The following is a 22,651-nucleotide window of genomic DNA, read 5'->3' on the forward strand; positions in this document are numbered from 1 at the left end:
CCAAAGGGCTGTTTTAAAGTTTAAATATGGTTTATCAGTACAGATTATTGGTAGAGATGGGCCAGGTGAAATAGTAAAACATTTTATAGCAGATCAGATAAATATGCATTTAGATTAGCATGAGAACTTTAGACATCTGTATATTTAAAAAAGTGAAAAAGTATTTAATGTTTATAATTAGATATATCATGAATTAAATGCATTTTTATTTAAATTAATCAGATTTAAAAGTAAAAATTTTGTAGGTCATATTCTTAAGATCTGCATCTATTGGTTTTAAATAGTTTGATTTGTTAATTAACAGACAGATTAAATATGAAAAAATACTATCTTACATCTTTCTGAATGGCAACAGATTCGAATGAAAAGTGAAAAAATGCCTTAAACAGCGCAAAATCATGTTTTGAGAATTATAGCCCTTTCAGGCTAATAATAGAAAAAAAAGGAGACAGTCAGTTCCTGAAACTGTAAAATTAGAGCAATAACTGTTTTGAAAATGGAAATTTTGAAAAAGCATTAACTATAATTTTAAATAATAGAATAGAAATTCGAAATAATTAGTCTGATATTAAGCAAAAAATAAATCCTGTGTCCTGGAACACTAGGAGGAGTTAACGTAACATCTGCTTTGCTATAAAATCAAAATCAAATTGAACTGTTTGAAAAATAACTTCTAAAGAAACATTAACATGGTTTAGTAGGAAACCTAAATTGTAAAGGAAAAAAAATCCATTTACATAAATCATATGCATAAAACTGCAATCATGCTTGCCATATGCATCCTGGCAAAAGATTAAACTGAGCTTATGCAGCAGTTTGTTATTCATCAAATGGAAAACTTGTAGTGATTAGTGTTAAAATTAACTTCAGAGGTATTTTAAAAATTGTAGTATTTTAATGATAAAATCATAATAAATAGTATTAAAATCTTGTGGTTTGTAAAAAATAATAAAAAATATGTTTGACAAAAATTAGATATTTTCAAGCAAAAGTTGACAAAAATTTAATCTTTTATAATGCAAACAAGGAATTCTGCGTAAGCCTACAAATTATAGGTAACCTTAAAAGTAAAAATCCAGAAAATGAAAAAAAATTGTAATTCACTCAAGCAAGCTTCTTTGAAACTTGGACGCTGAAGCAGGCCCATTTTGTTAATAAAAGAAAGGGCATCTTATCACGCTTCAATATCATCACTGTATAATTTGCTGTATTCCTGTCATGTTGATCTACCCTCACAACCTTATAAACTTTGACAAAATTGGACATTCCTGCCTCAGTTTCTCATCTATGCTATCAGAAATGATGTTACTCTCCAGTGTGTTCTACCCAGGATGAGGCTTACATTGCCTAAGTGATTTCTGTGATAATTTATACACCAGCAAAGGAAAGGGACAATTAAACAGTGTAACTAAAATTTAAAAATAATGTAAGAATGCTGAAATCAACCATGTTAAAAACATTGGGACTATACCGCCATAATGGTTCTATCACAATAATAAACATTTTAGTAACAACTGTATTTTAGCAAGTTTTTTTTTTTTTTTTAATAAATTTATGTAGATTATTTGATATTTTAATTGGTAAACTAAACTCTCTTTTGCAAAATCATTACAGTTATTACATATATTTGTAATTCTTTTGGTTTTATTAATAATAATGTTTGTAATGATTTTTCAAAATGCTGGATTGTTGAAATTGAATAATCTTTAGTCAAATAAAGCTATTTTGTTGAGTTTGTAAATTTGCAGGCATAAATAAGCTGCTTTAGTGACATCTTGATTAAATTTAAGGCATATAGCATAGATGTCTTGTTTTCAATTTCATTGCAATTTCTAAAGGCAGTGATGTCATCTATATAGCTATAGGTAGAACTGAAAAGCACTAGATTATGGTAGTTGTTAATAACATTATTTTCTTTAACAAAGTGGAAAACATTACAAATGGCAATTGAATAGCTGGTACCCATAGGAATACCATTTATTTGTAGATATATTTTATTTTTATATTTAATGAATTTGTGGAAACTTATACATTTTAGATAAGAATCCCAATTATCAAAATTGATTAAACTTTTAATGCTGGGAAAAACGTTGTAAGTGTGAAAGTTTTCAAGCTCAAACTATTAATATTGTAAATTTGTTGTTTGTTAATGGTTTTTAACAACTTTCTGATTCTTGTTGATAATCCAGTTGTTATGTAATTTTAGTTTGTTTCTGGACCTCAATATAAACTTGTTTGAGAATTTTGATGAAATTAATATTAATCCCCTTTTTTATAACTATTTCTTATAACTATAACTTGTAATTTAATTATATACTTTCATATAAACTAGAGAATTTATTATATTAAGGATTGCTATATATATATATTTATAAAATGCTTTAAATCTATTAATAAGTGTTTTCTTGACTTTTAGCAATGTAGTAAGCAATATCATTATTACCATTTCTCTATATATATTTATATATATATCTATATGTGATATTTTAGATTTGCATTCATGATACAGTGATAAAATTTAACAGAGAGCTGATTAGAGAAAATGAATACAATCCACTTTTAAGTCACGGCCAAGAAAAACTGTTGCATAAGCTCTAATGGAAGCAAGAAACACAACTGCCTTAATGTTTAAAAGTATTTTTATTTGGAACAGGAAAAATTATTCAGAAGTACATTTTAGCTTAAATTAGTATAACACTAAAGAAACTACATGTACATAAAAAATTTCTGTATACTAAGCTTATATTTTAGATAATAGAAAAAGAACGTTATCAAAGATAAGACTTTCACAGGCAGAGCAAGCAGGCAAAAGAGTGATATAACATGCTGTAGGTGACACAAAATGATGTAAAACATATCCTTGAAGAGAGGGAATGTGTTTAGTTAAAAACTATGTATTTAAAGGGCTGTTGCCAATTGGTTCCAATTAAGTATAATAATTTTTTTCATATTACATTTTACATATTTTTACGTGCGAATGGGTTCGTAGCAGATTGAATGGAACCAGAATGGTGATAGCTTGATAAAATTTATTTTTCCAAAAAAAGTTCTGGGATTTTCCTCAAAAGCATTCATACAGCTCTGCTGAGTGTCACAGAGCAAGGTCAATAGTTACACTTCAAACTACTAAGAACATTAAACACAGTTTAATGCAGAGAGCATATAAAAGGCGAATAAAGACCTCAACTCTCTGAACTAATAAATGAGAAACCGAGGCTTTCTCCTGTCTTATATAATTTTACCCTGACTGTTGGGAAATCTCAGGTATCTTTTATTTTTCACAATTACTGGAAGGCATATGTGATTAAAGTTGCGTATAAAGGCCAGATATGCGTTAAGGAACATGAGGCATGTGTTAGAAAAAAGGAAACACAGAAGTTGCTCAACATTGTTGGTCTGAAAAACACACTTTCAATTTTTCTGCTACCAAAATTATTCCAAAAACATCTTCTATTGGTGAACTGGATTTTCTTTGAGAGAGAGAAAAAAAAAAAAAAAAATCTTTCTGTTCTAGTTAACAATGCTAATTTCAATCCATCTTTGCCTTCAGCCTTTAACCTCTTCGTCATCCTTAATGCATCTAATGTGTTCAAGTGAAACTTCTGCAGGGCGGCCATAACACGCTTCAAGCGTTCTTCTACATTTTAAAACTTTTAAACGTTTAAAACGCCTTTCTAAATGTTTACTTGTTTGAGTTTTTGTTTATTCTAATACTTCCTAGAGGTCTGCACTAATTAGGCATTCTATTTCTAATAGAATTTCCCTCACGTTTTATGAATATCCGTGCCATTTTACATAAGATACAAGACAATGAGAGATGGCTTCAACATCTACTCTGCAGAAAAAGAGAAAAAATGAGGTTGTGAATTGGAAAGACAAGAAGGGTATACGCTTGATAAGGACCGTCCATAATAACTCGATGATTGATGTTGAAGCATGGAAAAGAACTGTAAGAGAACCAATAATTGTAAAAGATTACAACAGAATGGGAGGAGTGGACCGCCTGGAATTATCCTGCTATTAGAAATAAGAAGAGATATTATTACTTTTCCATTATGCTTTATTTCCTTATAATTTTACTTAATAAATACTTATTTACATTCATCCACTACGAAAGTTATGTATGGAATGTTATGATGTACAGAGAAAACAACATTACATGTTGCGAAAAACAAAGTGCCGCTGGGGAGAAATTTTCGCGGACAGGAGAGGACGGTGAAAGGGTTAAAGAAATTATGTTTTAGTTCTGGTTTCATCAACAGATGGCGCCAGTAGCTTATCTCCTGTCCAGACTTTCTTATCTTATCTCGTTCATTTGCGCTTTTGCAGCTGAGGATGATGGTTCAGTAAAACCATTGAAAGTAGTCCTGTGAAAATTTGAAAATATAACAGTGATTTTTGTTGTTTGACTTCTAAATTAATATTTGTTTGGCGTGTTATTGTATCTTAATTATTAAAATTAGATTTTATAGGGATTATATAAATGGAAAAAAATTAATACAATCTTAAAAGCTTTCAGATTTTTATATTATACACAAAGAGGCATTTTTTTGTGTTTTGTGTGTTTATTTTATTCATTAAATATCATGTTCTTTGCCCTTAAACCATAAAATTAAATTCAGCAGCAATATCAGAAAATATTTATAAAAGAAATATATCAATACACAGTCTTGCTTGTTTTTAAATATTGCAATAAATTTAGCTTTTTTTAAAAAAATAACTTAGTAAATTGTAATATATTTAATATTAATTGAGATTGCTTTGCAAATTGAAACTGTATCTATATCTATTGTAAGAGTCCTAAATTATTTTAAAATAGATTTTATATTTAAATAAGTACCTTAATTTTATATATATATATTTGGCAGCGTTTTTGTTAATGGAATTTTCATGTATTGCTTTGTTTGTTTTATAGTATTTGTTTGATTTTACCTGCCTATCTCGAAGACAAAGGATCATCCAAAGAAACAGAACAGAAAGATTGAGTGACTTATTAGATTGGAAAAATTTAGGAATAGTAAGTAACTTTCAGACATTTAGGGTAACTTAGCTATGATAGTCTTCCAAACATTAAATTTATACTTGAAAATTTCAATTAAGGTTTCAAATATATATCTAGAATGCTTGATAATTTTGACAATTATTTTATTATTTTTATACTTTAGTTACCATGTTGCTATTCCGAGCTTTCTTTGATTTAGACCACCCGGACCTTTTTTCTTTCTATGTGTGTATGTGAACAAATTCTTAAAAAACGTTTAGCTAATACTGGTACCATGAAATTTTCAAATTTCATGGTGTCACCAAATGTGACATATTGGTAATGTAATTTTAAGATGTTTGCATTATATAATGTTTTCAGTTAACTAACAAATATGTAAGTGCCAAATAAACCTGATGGCACAAGTTGCTTCTGCCATCATATTGTTATTAGGTTAATGTAGTGTATTAAATTCAACACAGAAGAAAATTTTCTAATTGCAAGTACAGTACAAAATCTGAGATCCAGAATAATCTAAAATCTGGACCTCAATGCCACCAATAATGTCTTTTTTAAAATATATATGTGATGTACCAGCTTTTGTCAGGAATAAATAAATTGCTGAAGAATCATAATGTAGTCGTAGCTTAAATTATCAGACAATAAGTTTAAAAAACAGGATCCATTTATTATTGCTCAGGAGAAATAGCAGTTACAAAATCAGATATCCAGAGTAAATAAAAAAAAGAATTACTAATAACTTTTTGTATGAAGTTTACTGCATCGTGACATTTAAGAAAAAGGCCCTGATATTCCTTTTGCGAGTCCTTTTATAGCCTCTGGAAAGGCGAAGCTTCCAAGAAATGACTTCAGCCTCGTCAGCGAATCATGTTTGCTTTAAATATTTCCAGAACATTCTATAACTGTACGTGTAGAAGAAGGCGGGAGAAACAACTTGACTACGGGGCTGTGGATTTAATTCCACGTACTTTCAAACAAGAGAATGTCGCCATTAAAAATTAAAAGAACATACAGTTAGAATTTTAAGTGTATTCTTGACTATGGAATTTTATTATTACATATATATATATGATTTTCTTTTTGGCATGCTTTACGCATGCTCATTTGATTCCCCCCTCCTATAATAAAGCATATATAGAGTCCCGATTCTAAATTTCACTTCACTAAATAAAATACGTTATTGAAGGAATAATTACTTTAGCATAAATTTGTATGATCAATAATTTGGCTCCATAGTTGCATGGCATACATCTCAAACCAAAACATTCTACATAAAAGCATTGTTGATTTCACAGCTATTAATATTTTATATCCCTGATGCCAACCTGATGAATCATTATTTATTATATTTTGCTTTCATCACTGCAAATTTATCAACACGTGACAACTTGAGTAACCTAAACAATTTTTTTAATATTAGTACGTAATTTTAAAAAATGTACGATTCCTTTTTCATGTTGGTTTTTTTGTGTTTTCTCTTGCTGATTATTACAGATTTAAGTTAAATGCACTAAGAAATGTTGACAAGGAAAAAATTTAACAAAAGTTTCTTTCCATATGGTAAGAACATGTTTTTTTAATGTTACTCATAGGCCAAACGATTACATTTAGTGCTATTTGAAATAAGAATAACTGATTTGTTATTCACATTAACCCAGAACCGGCATCAGAGCTCTTATGGTCGAACTAGGCAGCAGACTTGAGGAAACACAAAATTTTTGGAATTTAGAGAAGCACTGAGCAACAGAATTAAGGGATGACAAAATATTTAGAATATATGAAAAGCACTGGGACTCAAAATTTAGAACTTAGAGAGGCACTTGGTAGAAGAATTTAGAATCCACAGAGACCGCATCTCAGGCAGTAAGATAATCTAGCGTCGGTCCTCAATAAGACTTAAGTATATGTGAGAATTTGTTTATTCAGAACTTGAATAAGCCTTAAGCATGTGCAAGAAAGTATAATAAATAACTAAACTAATACAATTCAGGTTTAATTGTCTTGGTGCACGATAAAAGCAAGACAAAATTTAGTGTAACAACTTGTTTTTCGCGTCCAATCTCATGATACATAGCAGGCATTATTACACTAGGCTGAAATTATACTTTACTGATAAGGAATTTCAATTAATATAGCAGATTGCTTAAAGTTCCTTAACTTTCTGATTTGATCCAGCTTATTATTTTTTGCCGGCTGTTATTGCAGCAGTTTTATGAAAATTAAAGTTTGAACTTATGATTTTGTCAAAAAGAGCTTTTAATTCTTGTGCTGCAACAGAATCTACAAATTGAAAGCATATTTCAATATCCATTAAACAAAAAGTGGAATTGCTGCAAAAATTGGATAAAGGTATATCCTTTTTTAAAATTATGTGAGGTGTATGGCATTGGAAAGGCAACTGCGTATGACATAAGAAAACTGAAAAAAGAACTTCTTGAATTTTTTGTGGATTCTGACATCCCACTCGCAATGAATAACAGAAAAATTATTCGCTATGCTAAAAGTGGCGATCATGACAAAGTGATGATTGAATCGTTGGAGAGAGACACCGCAAGGGCATGCCATTGACGGGTCTAATGCTAATGGCTCAAGCCAAAATATTTCATGAAGAAGTGAGCACACATATTCGGCAGATTTGGTTAACCAAATTTAAAAATCACCATGGTGAACTCATTAACAGTGAAAAGTTGTCGCCAGAACAAATTTACAATGCTGATGAAACTGGTCTTTTCTGGCAATATGTACCACAAAATACCTTGGAAACCCTCTACAGAAAAGGCTCCAACTGGTGTCAAAAATTCCAAAGCGAGAGTAAAAATTTTAGCACGCGCAATTGCTGCAGGAACACACAAGTGTAAACTTTTCACAATCAGAAAAATTGTACGACCTCATGCATTTAAACGAGTGAAGATTTTCTCCATTATATATCATGCAAATAAAAGAGCATGAATGACACAAGCATTAATGAAATGATTGGTTTGAAAATCATTTCGTACCCGAGGCTCGACAATATTTGAATTTGATTGATTTAACTGATGCCGCAAAAATAGTGAAAGATATTGCATCCATATTATTCTTTCCTCCAAACTATACGTCCATTATTCAGCCTATGGATATTGGAATAGTGCACATGCTGAAATGCAAACTAAAATTTCATGCTAAATTTCTTGAATTATGGCGAGACTATTGAAGAATTTTTGAAATATTTTAGCATAAAAATCTGTGTGGAGCATCCCAAGATCGTGAGAGGATGTCTTTCCAGCTGCTTTAAAATATGCTTGGCATAATTTATGGCCAGCTACCATATTTCATGATAAGGATGATGTACCTGCGAATTTGAAGGTTTTCGGATATTGCAAACCAAAGGTGAAATTTTTCAATTAATGGATTTTTAAAGAAATATGGAGAAATGTTGATAAATGCAGATGATATAACAGAAGTTTGTCATTGTGATGACAATGCCTCAATCATCAATCAATTAACGGACGGCAAAATCTGTAGTATAGTTCTGGATCCAGAAAATACCGCTACCGATAGTTAAGAAAGTGACAGATAGGTTATTGAAAATAAAATAAATTCGGCTGACAAGTTAATTAGAATTATTGACACAGCAATTAAGACTTGAAAAAAGGAACTTTATGACGAAACAAAAAATTATGTCTTTAGGTCATGAATGCTTCATTATTTCATAAATCACGTTTTCATATTTTTAATCTTGTAATTTCTACATGCCATCCTACTAGATTTAAACTGATGATTTAGCCGTAAAAATCCCAAATCCAGAATCGTCCAAATTTCGACAAGTCCGGATCTCGGACTGTACTGTATAAACTTTTAAAATTAAGAGTTGGACCTTACTTTGAAAATAAAGCAGAGTAATCAGTGAAGACATATGGAAAATGCATTCAATAGAGAGAAGGTGGAAGTGTTTTTGACAATTATTTGGCAAGCTTATAATTTATCTTCTGATGTTTCAGAAAATTTATATACTAGGATTAACAGGAAATTGATTGATGAAAATTGTAACTTGTGTTTATAATTAGTAATCATAAAATAGTGTTATCAGTGTGTGTTAGTACTTGCTTATAATAAATGCATTACTCTTTTTATTATTTTAAAAAACTTTTATTTACATAAGTGCTCAGAAAACACTTATAATATATATACATACATATATATATATATATATATATATATAATGTTTTATTATGGAATTTTACTTCCATAATAAAACATTATTATATATTATATTCCATAATAAAACAGCTGTTTTATATTCCATAATAAAACAGCTTCTACTCCTGCACCATCAGAACATGGTAGTGATGAAAATAAATTAGTTTTTATTTTTATTTTTTTTATTTTTATTATTATTATAGTTACGTATTCATTTTAATGTATTCATTGTATTTCATTTTAAGTTTTTTTTCCCCCCATTTTAAGTATTATAGACAAGCTCGACAAATGGCTCTTCATAAGACCCATCCTGAAGTCTTAGAAGATGAAGCAATGGTATGGAAAAGAAACTTAATGCACAATTTATATTAGCAGTTACCTTTTTCAGTGATGTTTACTGAATTTAAATGCACCAAAATTCTTCTGTACTTGATATTCCTTTTTATTGAAATTTGTACTATTAAATTTTTGTTTAAAAATATTGCTTCAGATATTTTATATAATTTCTTAGAAAAGAAATTATGATAATTTCAAACATATCCATAGATTAAAACTTCTGCTAAAAATAAAATTTAAATAAATAAGTAAATAACCTAGGAATTCTTTAAAATACTTGCTCTTTTACACTTTTCAGAAGCTGATATATATATATTTTTAAATTGTATACATTCTGATTAAAGTAATTTAATTATTATAGTCATATAGTTGATTAGTTTTTAGAACTGTTACTTAAACCATTTTAAACTCCTGAGCCCAACTTGAATAATGTATATTTTTGTAAAAAAATGCCTTAATAACTTTTAGTTAAGTAATATGTTATTTAAAATAATAATTTTAAGGTAAATTACCAAGCTGTGAATTTTTAGAAGCTAATTTTCAAAAGAAGTAAAAACAGCATGGTGTCTTTCTCTAAAAATAAAATTCATAACAGCTTTTTCTTTTTCCAACAGAAAACCAAAATGCAGATGAAATATCCAAGACCCATGTCAGAGCCTCCATCACCGTTAAGCTCGCGAGCTTCTACTCCTGCACCATCAGAACATGGTAGTGATGAAGAAGAATTGTCTGATGAAGAACATGGCGAACCTGAACTTTGATCTTAGAAATTTAAATTATTTTAATTCAATGCTAATTCATTGTCGATACTCAGTGTATGATTGAACCAGATATATATCTTGAAAATTTAATTTTTCTATTTTAAAATTACTTTCTTAAATAATTTTAGTAGTAGTTTAGCCTCCCAATTTTAATTGCATTAATCATTTGAATATATTTGTTGTCAGTCAGTGCTGAAGAATAAATCATACATTTAACAAATAATGACAACGTTTGTGATAAATGTTTTGTCATATATCCTATTTTTGATATTTTTACCTAAAGCAAATGATAATATTGCAAATGTGTGTTTACTGATGATTAATGTTTCTTAGATAGAAATCAGTGATATACTTATTTATATAAGGTGGAAAAAAATATTTTTCGTTATATTTTAAAAGTTTATTAATAAGATTTGTTTACTATTTCTTTGTAATATACTTAATTGTGAAGATTCAGTTTTGATTACATCACTAAATTTCATGTAAAAAACTGTGTGAAAAATTTAATATATACATAAAATTTCAAGTATGAATACTCTGTCACTTTCACAGATGATAATATATGCTCTGGTTTAAATGTTTTAAGTATCGTAATAATTTTATTGAAATATATTGTTTAACTATCATAAACAAGTCAGAATAATTCATGCAGTATTTATATCTGAAAATACTGTTTGAGCATTTTAACTTATATTGCATGCTGTATTGAATTTGCACAGACTATGAAAAGTTTATACAAGGATATAAAAAATTCATAACATGCAATTCTGAATTGTATCAAGTATAAATCAAACTTAAAATTATTCTCTTATCCTGTTTGCACTTCATTTAATACTTTGTGTCAGTTATTTAAAAAAATAATTTTGAATACAAACAAATCATGATGTAAGTATTGAAATTCAAAATTTATTATTCAAACTTATTTGATTAAAAGTTCAGATCGTATTCCTACATGCCTTCTGTACAATCTTCCCCTGACTGTGCAAGTGTAAGCTGCCATTTAATTTACAGTAGCAGGTACAAAGCAATCCTACTCTATTTTGCCATGCGATGTCCTTAAGCTATTATTCAGTGCCATATTTAAATTTCATGTTTTCATTATAATTGCACACACTGTATAAATACTAGATTAAACTGTTATAAATTTTACATTTGTATGTGTTTCTGTAAATCTCTCAGTGCACTCAAGGATTAATTTAACACATTGTAGTCGGGACACGTAAAATTACGTTTCGCCAACTGTGCATGAGGGTGGGCGGATACGTTTTTTATGGACTGGTGGTAGAACGCAGGACAAGTAGCAAATATGAGTTACTGCATGTGTGTTTTTTATGCTGCTTATTTATACATAGTACTATGCAGGCATAAGCATTCCCACAATAGATTAGGTATGGGACGGTAAGGTCATAAATAATAGCGATAAATGAGCCGGGACATGTAAAATTACGTTTTTTGCCAACTGTTGTACATAGAGGGTGGATCACGTAGTGATACGTTTTTTATGGACTGGTGGTAGAACTCGGGAAGCGTAGCTAATATGAGTTACTACATGTGTGTATGTTTGTTATGCCGCTTATTTATACATAGTTTACACAGGTATAGACATTCCCACAATAGATTAGGTATGGGGCGGTAAGGTCATAAATAATAGCGATAAATGTGCTTATCACAACACATTATGCCTGCAAATTTATGAATTTTGAGTCGTTTTATTTTTAGTGAATTCAGGTATTTATCGGTGTTTAGACATCTCCTTAGGAAGAATGGTATTTTCCACATTGCAAACCTATATTTTCAAAAATCGCGAGTTTTTTAGTGATATTTTGTATTTTTTATAATTATCTTGAGTCAAATTTGTTATTGAACTCTTTCAATAATTGTTTTTCTAGTAAAAGTGGTATAGTTATTTTTTATACATAAATACTGTAAATGCTGATAAAATGAGATACAGTGAAGACAAAAGCAACCAGGAAATTTGTGAGATTATTCATGCGATAGTGATATCGATAGATAGAGTGAGGAGGAGAGTGGCAATGAAGACATTATTTCACGACCTCAAAGATTTATCTGTATTCCGTCTGAGTCTAAATCAAGTTCTGACGAACATGAAGAAGAATGGTCATTGACCGATAATCCACCGATCTTAGAGAAGTTTTTAAGTCGCCCTAGGATAAATGTTGATACTGTTCCCGAATCCATAACCAATGCGTTAAACTTGTTTATTGGAGATGACTTGTTCACATATTTTGTTGAAGAATTGAATAGGTATTATTACCAAAATATAAATAATTTCAAAATACCTCAAAAAGTGTGAAATGGAAGGATATCATATTGAAAATGAGGAAATTTTTGGGACTAATTTATTTTCATGGGGCAAGTTCGAAAAGATAGAAGAGACGAGTACTGGGCCACAGGTCCTTGCACAGAAATGCCATCCTTTGCAAAAACAATGTCTAGAGATAGATATCGGTAAATATGGAAGGTTGGTATTAAAACAATAACGAGAATATCAATAATGAATCAGACTGCTTGACCAAAGTCAGGTTCATAATTGATTATTTTTTCCCGAAATTTGTGAACATATACAAACCTAAACAGCAACTATCTGTGGATGAAGGCATTATACCAGTTATTTTTCAGAGTTTATAATACAGGAAAATTTATAAAATACGGCATACTAGTGAGAGTGATACAGGATACATCTGTAATTTTGAAATTTATTCTGGTGAGGGGTCACGGCCGATAGAGACAATACAGACAGTTGTATCTCCATATACAGATGTCCGGCACACTCTGTATATGGATAATTATTATAAGTGTGTTGATAACAAACACTCAAGCCCTTTTGCGAAATAAAAATTAGGGTATGTGGAACCATCAGAAAAAATAAAGGTTTATTGGAGTGTCTAAAAAAGACAAATCTCAGAAAAGGACAGACAGTCTTTCGCCGTAAAGGGGATATTTTACTTCAAATCTGACAATCAAAAAAAGAAGTGGGCCTTATTTCGACTATACATTCGGCAGAAATAAAAGTCACAATATTGACAGAAACACATGCCAAAAAATAACTAAACCAAATGCATTGATTGATTATAACTTTATGAAAGGTGTCAACCGTGTAGATCAGTATTTGTCTTCCTATTCAATATTACGAAAGACAACAAAATGGACAAAATTAGTAACAATGTACATTATAAATTGCACATTGTTCAATTCCTTTGTTGTCTATAATTTAACAAGAAGCAACAAAGTAGAATATAAGAAATTCTTATATGAAGTAACTTTGCATTGGGTTACTGATTCCGGTTCGTCGGTACGAACCAAAGATAACAATCAAGAGCCAGGACCATCCACTTTCAGAAAGAGGGCACCTAAACATGATCCACCAGTAAGATTGTTGACGGATATGAAAAAACACGTTCTAGAAAAATTGTTGGAACCAGAAAGAAAAAATTTGCGCAAAGACAATGTCGAGTGTGTGCATCTCAAAAAGTACAAAGTGAAACTTGTTTTATGCATAAATTTTGCGGCGTATCTCTTCATGGAGGTAAATGTTTTGAGCGTTATCACACTATAAAACATTATTAGTGTTCATTATTTACTTCATTAAGTTATTTGTTTATTGAAAAATTTTGGTAATAAATAATATTGACAAAAATTATAAATTTTTCCATTTTTTGTACTTTCAACTGTATATTTTATATGCATTTATGCAAAAAGTGCCTATCTTTCATAATAACGATGAAGAATACATTTTAAGTTGAGAAAATCAGTTTCATAAAAAAATTCAAAGTAGTTTTCAATTTATAGGGATTTTACGTAACGACAAAATTTGTGAGGATTTTTTAAAAAATTGCCCGCTCCCACCATAACGCACCAATGCGAAGCGCCTAACAACAGTGTGTTAATAAGTGATTCAATATGTGCAGTTTCGCACTTTTTCATAATTATTTTTTTTTTTTTTTTTTTTTTTTTTTGAATAATTTTTTAAATCCTTTACTGAAGTGTTCCTTAAATTGGAAGGACGATTATAAAGCAATTCCTTTTTTTTATTGAAATAATTTTTAATTTAAAAAAAGAAGTGTGGATGAAACAAATACCCAGGCAGCACGTCTCCAAAAATATACGTATAAAATTTTGGTGAAATAAGGGTATGGTATTTTTAGCGCGTTACTTTCACGAAATTTTTACGAATGAAAAAGGCTGAAGTTGCTGTTGACTCTTGATCGTTATTTTCCACACGTTATTTTTACGAAAATTATACGAATCCGAATATACTGAAAAAAACTACCGCCATAATGGTATATTTTATTCGTCACTTTTACACATATTATACGGATCGAATGTTCTGAAAGAAACTACTGCCTTTATGGTATATTTCATTCGTCACTTTTACGGATATTATAAGAAATCTAAAAAGATTTAAAATGAAGTTTATTAATTCAAAATATTTAGTGTATTTTTGGCATTTCACTTTGTTTTCCTTGCCCATGAACATGAAAACAAGGCCATTCATATATGAGTCTAAATTTTTCTATGAATTTTAACATGTGAGCTAAATCTTAACGTGCATTTTTGCAAAAAATTATATTTTCTTAATTCAAAGATCTTCAAAATAACTTATTTATTTTCTTATATCAAATTTGTTATTTTTATTCATATCAACACGTACATTAATTTACAAAATTTAATTTCTTTTATGAAAATCCTATTACCCATTTAACTGGAATAAGCTGTATATTAAATTTCTGTTCTTACTGAGTTTGGTACAATACTCGCCTTATTTTATTTAGAAAATGTGAGCAATTAAATTGGAATAAGACTAGCTAATCTTTCATATCGAGGAATAGAATAACAAATAGAGCAGAAGATGCTTGGAAATGTTTAACTTCTTGAACAATAGTTTAATGTAGACCAAAGGATCATTAATTATAATCAAAGATATACTAATATTTTTATTTAATAATAATAATAATAACTCTACGAAATTGCAAGCTGAATCCTGATATTTTACATATATTTCAGTTCCTTTAATCTTTGTTATAAAAATCATATGAGGCTAAATTTTTTTAATTTTGTTTAATGTACGGGAAAAATGATATAGCGATTTTAATAATTTTTATATGAGGAAAAAATAAATAAGTAATGTAAATAAATAATTATATTTTATATTTTTCCTGAAACAGTTAAAGACATTCTTAATATGGAGATCTACAGAATAAGTACAAGGGTCCAGTTGAATGAACTCAAAATTTACATAGTTAATTTTACGCTAACTTATAAAAATTAACCGGATTAATGATTATACACTGAACATGCGCATACACGGACATTTCTATTTTTTGTAGAAAAATTTAATTATTACTTTAATACAGAGATGCTGTGAATATAAATTTATATAATGCAAAAGTAAGTTTATTTCATATGCTAATTTAAAGGCTTTCTTAATATGTTTAATTAAAAAGAAGAAAAAAAAAAGCATTGCAATTCTTGTTCACTGACCAATGGCAAAGCAGACACTTTCTACTTCCGGTTGTAGTGGGATATTTGTGAAGTCAGCAATGGAGGTCGAAAAGAATGGTAGAGTCGCAAAGGATACTGGATTGGCGTTTGTGACTGAATCCATCGATGTTACTAATTATTTGAAGAAAGTAAATGAATATTTTATATTTTCAGTGTTTAATACTTGTACTTTCTTCACCTAGATAAAATTTTATAAATAGCGTCTGTGTAGGAAATGTGATTTTCCATGTGTTGTTCTTTTGTGTACGTGCCTTATGATTCATTTTCAGGATTTGGTACTGTTAATGACATAGAATACCAAATCAATAAATTGAAAAAATTTTGCACTAGTCTGTTTCTTACTGTTTGTGTAAGTCCTGTTTCTATGTGTCTCACCTTTTTATAGTTATATTATTTTTACTCAAACGTTTTAATGTTTATCTTAAAGCATACTGTAATTAAGCAGGAAATACAAGTAGCTTTTAATGGAAAAAGAAAGGCAATATTAACATGATTAATTGTTCAGAAATCTGTTCTGGAAATATTATCTACATTATGCCAGAAAATAAAGCATGTAACTTTCATTTATTTATGAAATTCAAAATTTTTTATTTGCTTAGTGTCTTCCCTAAAAATAATTTAATTTCTTAAATTTGCTTTAATATATAATCTTTAACTCAAAGATATTGTGCTATTAAAACAGGAAATTTTATGCAATAGAAACACAAGTACTTTGTTCATTTTATTTTACATATACTGAATTTTCATGCACTTGTCAGGGTTGCCACGCTATCTGGAAAACCGGAAAAAGTGAGGGAATTCGGAAATTGACCAAAAAATTCAGGGAAAAGTCAGGGAATTTAAGTGTTTTAGTCAAAATCTGGAAAAGTCAGGGAATTTCATACAACGATCCCGCCAAAAAAGGCGAGTTTTGCGCCGACGTCGGAAGAGATCACTTTTTTGGCGAATTGTGTATCACGTGAGTGTCATTCGGGCAGCTGGCATAGAGCCAATTTTCGTAACTCCAATTTGATTGTCTTTTAGAAAGGCAAATCAAGTTTCCAGTAACCTCGAGAATCGCATGTGCAGTGCATGAACTAAAGAAAGTACCTGTTCTCGTATAAAACAAAATGGGTTTAATCCTAGTATACGGTACTATGAAGGTTAGAATCAAAAAATATGTATTGTAAAGAAAGAAAACCTCTCTGCAACAGACGTGGCTCCGTTCCATCATAGAGGGAAACAGCTGTGCATGCGCTATATATATCTGTCGCCAAAGCTCAAAAACGGTGTCGAAGTTCGAAGGTCACGTTATCAAGAATTCATAAAATGAATATCGTTTCAAATTTCTTTAAACTCTAAAGGAAAAGAAAATATTTTTTGGCGCAAGTAAATTAATTCATGGATTAGTTATTTTGAGGGGGGGAACTACGAAAATCCGTTTTTAAAATTCAATAATTTAAAAACGGATTTTCGTAGTTTTTTTGTCAAAGAACGTTTCTTCTTAACACGTGTTTCTCAATTTCCTGTACACATCGCGGAGAGGGAAATTCTGGCCGCCAGGTTCCGTTGCCAAATCCCTTGGCGAATTTTCCCTCGGCTTTCTAGCCGCGTAATAGCATTTACGTGTACAGGTAGACGGCTCACCCACAGAGAATTCGTCTGCTAGGATGTCTCCAACATATACCACGTGACTAATGCTCTTGGGGAGTGATAGCTTAGACTGTTCATCGCCAGTTTGGCCCGCTTTTGATATGGCAAGTAGTGCTTTTTATTTCCGTCTCCTAGCAGTCAGCAGACAACGACCTCGAATTAGGTTGTTCGATTTTTTACAATTATATTTAGATATAACTTAACCCCTTTTCCCCTGAATATTTTATCTATATTTTTAATAATCGCTTTAAATTATTTGCACCATTGTTTAAGATCTTTAGGTTAAATAATTTTAGGAAGAAAATCTAAAATAAATAATAAAAAATGAGATGGAAACTTTAATTTGAATAACGTTAAAAAATTAATTGCACTACTGTTATAATATTTGAGAAGGTAAAAAAATCTCGTTTAATTTTAATGCATTGCATCCTAAAGAGACAAAGAAAATCACATTGTATTACATGTATATACTTACAGATTGTTGACTTTCAGCTGGAACTATAAACTATTACTGTCCAAACTTAATATAGTTTATGATACAAAAAGATAAATTATACTGAATTAATTAATTAAAATTATGTTTACTTAAATATATGAAAGTAAAATATTAAAGAAAAATATTTTACTTTCATATATTTAAGTAAACATAATTTTAATTAATTTAAAGTCAGAAATAGTTTTTGGAAGAATTTCATTTACTTTTGACCTCTCGGTGTTAGCAATAGTACTTGCATTATGGAAATGTAGGATAGTAAAGAATTTTTTATTTTTAAAAAGATCTTTATTAAGTAATTGATTATGCCCATTTTATTCAGTTACTTGCATATTAAAGTGCTTATAAATTCAGCAATGTCCAGAAAATAATTTCATGCAAACTTGGAAGCTACTGCCTTAACTGTACATTAAATTTAGTAAGATTTCATATTTTGCAGATCAGCTGTAAAATGTACATTTTCAAAATAAAATTTTCTTTCTGAATTATAAATTCAAACATGACAATACATATTCTATTTTATTCCTGTATCCCAATTAAATAAACACATTATGAAAATGTGCATTTAAATATAGTATTTACTATAAAGTAAGTGGCTTAATTACAAATAAACACTCAAAAATTAAGTAAAACAAAAATATACTACTTATCATGAACACTAATCTTTTAAACGTGAGCAGAACGCACGTTTTGAATAAAAAGTTTTCACTCTTCACCAGCTGCAAAGGATCCAACTTGCATCTGATGAAGAAATAAACCTTTTCGTTTGAAAAGCATGTCCTGCTCATATTTTAAAAGTTTGGTGTTCATACAAAGTAGTATATTTTTATTTTAAGTGGATTAATGCTTTATTTTATTTATTAAAATTATTTATTCTAAAGTATATCAAGAACAAGTACTAAAAATCACCTACTCAAAATGGTAGTCAAGTATATTCCAAATTTCTTATTCTTGATATGTGAATAAGTAATGAGCTTTTTAAAACAAAAACACACAATTTGGCCAAAATATAGAAACTAGTTATTGTTATATACTACATGAATAACTTTATGAAATACAATAATGCAATATAATATGAAATACAATAATAATAACCTTTTTTTCCTGAATATTTTATCTATATTTTTAATAATCGCTTTAAATTATTTGCACCGTTGTTTGTTGCACCCTATATATGGCTCTAATATGAAAAAGTTGACTTATCAAACTTCTTTTATTTATTATTATTATTTTTGGAGATGGTATATATTTTTAAAAAATTAGCTTGTCGAACCACTGAAATCTTTATAGATATATAAAGAATGTGATATTTACTTTTAAAAAATGAATACATAAAACAATGTAAATAAAATACAAACTACAAATTAAAAATACATACTTTTATTTTTAAAAATACAGGACTTGAATAAAACTTAAAATATTATTGTCCCTTAAAAAGTGTAATTTTTGTGTTAACACTACGTACGTTTTTGTTCTGAAGTTTTTCTGTTTCAACTTTACCTGCATAGTACAGTCGTATTTTCAGGTATTCAAACAGAATGGCTTTTATCAAAGAACTTCTATGGTTATCTAAAGGCTCATTATTTAAAATATGTTCATGCATGCCTAAAAATATATTTGGAGAGTTTTCTATTATACATTTAACACTATCTGAAATTAATGAAGCCATAATGTTTTTTTGTTTAAGTTTTCCAGAAGCTTGGGTGGTTCGAAAAGATTTCTCAGCTGCTCTACATATCTTCACAACACTACCAGATGGAACTATTAATCCTCCCCTATTTTTTCTACCTAATAATTTACTTTGTGTATAATCAACTCTTAAACCAACATGAGACAGAGAATATATACAAGTATCACATTTTAATGCATTTTTCAATTTTTTAACAACACTACCAGCAATGTATGCAACAACATCACTAACAAAGTCTGAGAACTGTTTACAGCTTGTTAATGCAAAAGAATGATCTTCAGTAACACAATTCTCAGAAAAATTAAAATCACCTTTAAAGGTATCTGTGGAGTTGAAATTGATTGACTTCAAGTACATATTAGTGGAACTGCTCACATTTAAAATATTTGTATCGTCTAAAACGATGCAATTTGCACTACCTGATGTCATTATGTGATGGTGCATCAGTAAGTGAACATATGCTGCTTTAAATTGTTTTGCAGTAGGGTTGTTGTTATGACCACCTTTTGTGTGTATGGCACTGAAAAATAACTCAAGGTGGTCCTGTGATAATTTGTATGTCAGGAAAAAGTTTAATGGGTGAGGTGAAATTTCACACAGCTCAATATATAACGATTTAATACTATTGATGCAAACTAAAAATCCTGTTTTCCTGTTGCTATGCAATATGTATTCTCCCATTTTACTTGTTCTTAAGTTTTTTATGTATTCTTGTGCTGTATTTAAGAAATTTAATATAGTATCTTTATTTTGGGGCTTAATTGGAGATTTAAAATCTTTACTTAATAGGTTTTTGCTGTTTAAGATGTCAAAAAGGCTATTGAATATTTTTAAAAATTTTATGGTTGGAGCACAGCAAATGAATGTGGGGTGTTTTAAATCGTTTTCTAAATATAAAAGAGCATCAACAACACTATTACTGAGAACCTGGGCTGCAAGTTTAACCTTCATTTTTTCACGATACCATTCTATGTGTCGTGCCCGTAACTTTGTTGCAGCATGAAGGCCTTGCTCCTTTTGAAATTTTTCTAAATTGATTATATGCTCCCACAAAATGAAGCCACTGTCACCATCAACAATGGATCCTTTTGATGCCAAGCAATTTCTAACAAGTTTCAACATATGGCAAGGATCCATTATGACATACACATTGTCTCCGGTGGCAGGGTGTGGAAAATAATTGATTAAATTATTGCTTTGTAAATTTGCACCTAATGCATTTGCAGTTGCAATATTGCTACTGCAACCATCAAATGTCAAACTTATAATTCTAATGCCAGTCTCTTGAAGATAATGAAGGGCCTCATTAATAAGATTGGCTCTTTCTAGAGCATTTAACCCATTTATCAAAAAATACGAAACTGGAACCTTCCAGCTTCCATTAATGGCATTCACCATGAAAACTAAAGCCTCTTTTGCATGAGGCAGCTCATCATCATCTATGTCAGTACCTAAGTCAACATATCCAGTAAAACGAGTTCTATCCCATTCAATATGTTGTATTGCCATTTTATCGACAATAAGAGCTCCATAAATGGTTTTGTTTATCTTTAAAGCTTCTTCTGCTTTAAGTTTCAATGATTGTAGGGCTTCCTTCGTAAATCCAGGAGAACCACTAACTTTACCATACCACCTTCTTAAAGTAGAAGGATGGGGAAGACTGTCGTTGAACATTTGTCTGACATAATTATATGCTTTTGCCGAATAAAAATTTAAAGTCATGGCAAATGTTCGGAGGTCTTCTGAATATTCAGCTCTTGAATTACTACATTCAAGTCTTTCTATGAAGTCCCCTGCAGCAGACAACTAGAGGAAGGGAGCAAAAAAATTAAGATTTTAATATAATATTAAACATAAAAATTTTAAATATAATATAATAAAACATAGATGAGTTTTAGCAATAACTCATAACATTTTTATGTAATGGTCACCTCAAAAATATTTAAAAAAACCTACAGATGCAATATTTTCATGACACTAATGGAAATACAACCTGTGACATTGCATCCTGCATGTCATTTCCTTAATCAAAGAATTACTTGATTAGACATATATTTCTGATTATTACATTTTGAAAATTCTCAGCAAGTATTCATTATATCTTAGGGTGCATGATAAGGGGCCATTCAAAAATGATGTCACGCTCTGATGGGGGAGGGGGTTTGTGCAATTGTCACAAGGGGGAAGAAGAGTAATAAAAAGTGTAACATCACACACATTTTGGTTAAAAAACAGCATTTAAAATCAGCTGATTAAATTTTGAAATTACAAAAATTGAGGGTATTTCTTTCTATTGGGGCTAAAACAACTTTCCTGGGATTAATAAAAATTCTACTGATTCTTACTAAATGATTTAGATCAGCATTTCCCAGCTTTAAATCAGAAGTGAAAGTATATGTTTATGTAATAGCCTGACATTTGGCAAGGGAAGGAGGATAAAAAATTTTATGAAAATGTGCAACATCATTTATGAATTACCCCTAAATTAAGTTATAGTTAAAAACCAAAACTATAGTTAAAAGCACAATTTCTCTGGGAAATGATGGATAAAATAATTGTAAGAGAGATACAAAACTGGATATTGTAAAAATTTGTTAAGCTTACCCCTAAAATTGTTGACGCTGAATCAGATATTAAATTCTGAGTTTTTAACTCAGTCAGCAGCTCGTCTAAAGAGGCCACACGCTTCTTCAGTCTTTTGTTCTGTTTATCTAACAATTTAATTTTTCTTTTCATGCTGATATTTTGCTGCTGAGCTATTTCAAGAACTTTTTTTGCTTTACTTGGAGATGTAACATCCTCATCATTAAAATCTCCCAAGTAATGCAGCCGTTTCCTTCTTTCAGGAGTTACAGATGTACTTGCTGAACCTACAACAGATTTCAAGACGAAATATTAAATATAAGTGTTATATTAATAATAATTATTATTATTTATAAATCATACTCATATGGAGCTTAATAACGCATTTCAGTAATTTTATGGCTAATAATTTGATTTGGTGTGGAGGAAAAGGATTATTTTATTTGTGTAAAGTC

The 22,651-nt window shown here is 29.7% G+C and overlaps 1 protein-coding gene across 2 annotated transcripts in view; it reads left to right on the forward strand.

Annotated features, from left to right (window-relative positions):
• Positions 1–11,424, forward strand: part of Glys (glycogen [starch] synthase) — a 106,161-nt gene extending 94,737 nt beyond the window's left edge. Inside the window, exons 13-15 of one of the 2 annotated variants that reach the window (XM_035370513.2) lie at positions 4,916–5,017; positions 9,446–9,514; positions 10,129–11,424. In XM_035370513.2, coding sequence (XP_035226404.1) covers positions 4,916–5,017; positions 9,446–9,514; positions 10,129–10,275 — 318 coding nt within the window. In that variant the 3' untranslated portion in view covers positions 10,276–11,424. The remainder of the gene's footprint in view (positions 1–4,915; positions 5,018–9,445; positions 9,515–10,128) is intronic. The other variant, XM_085825771.1, reaches the window with a different exon arrangement.
• Positions 11,425–22,651: the final 11,227 nt, after the last annotated feature.

Source organism: Stegodyphus dumicola, chromosome 10, assembly GCF_044657685.1.
Source record: "Stegodyphus dumicola isolate Sdum_Otavi_A_Nest chromosome 10, ASM4465768v1".
Taxonomy (NCBI): Eukaryota; Metazoa; Arthropoda; class Arachnida; order Araneae; family Eresidae; genus Stegodyphus; species Stegodyphus dumicola.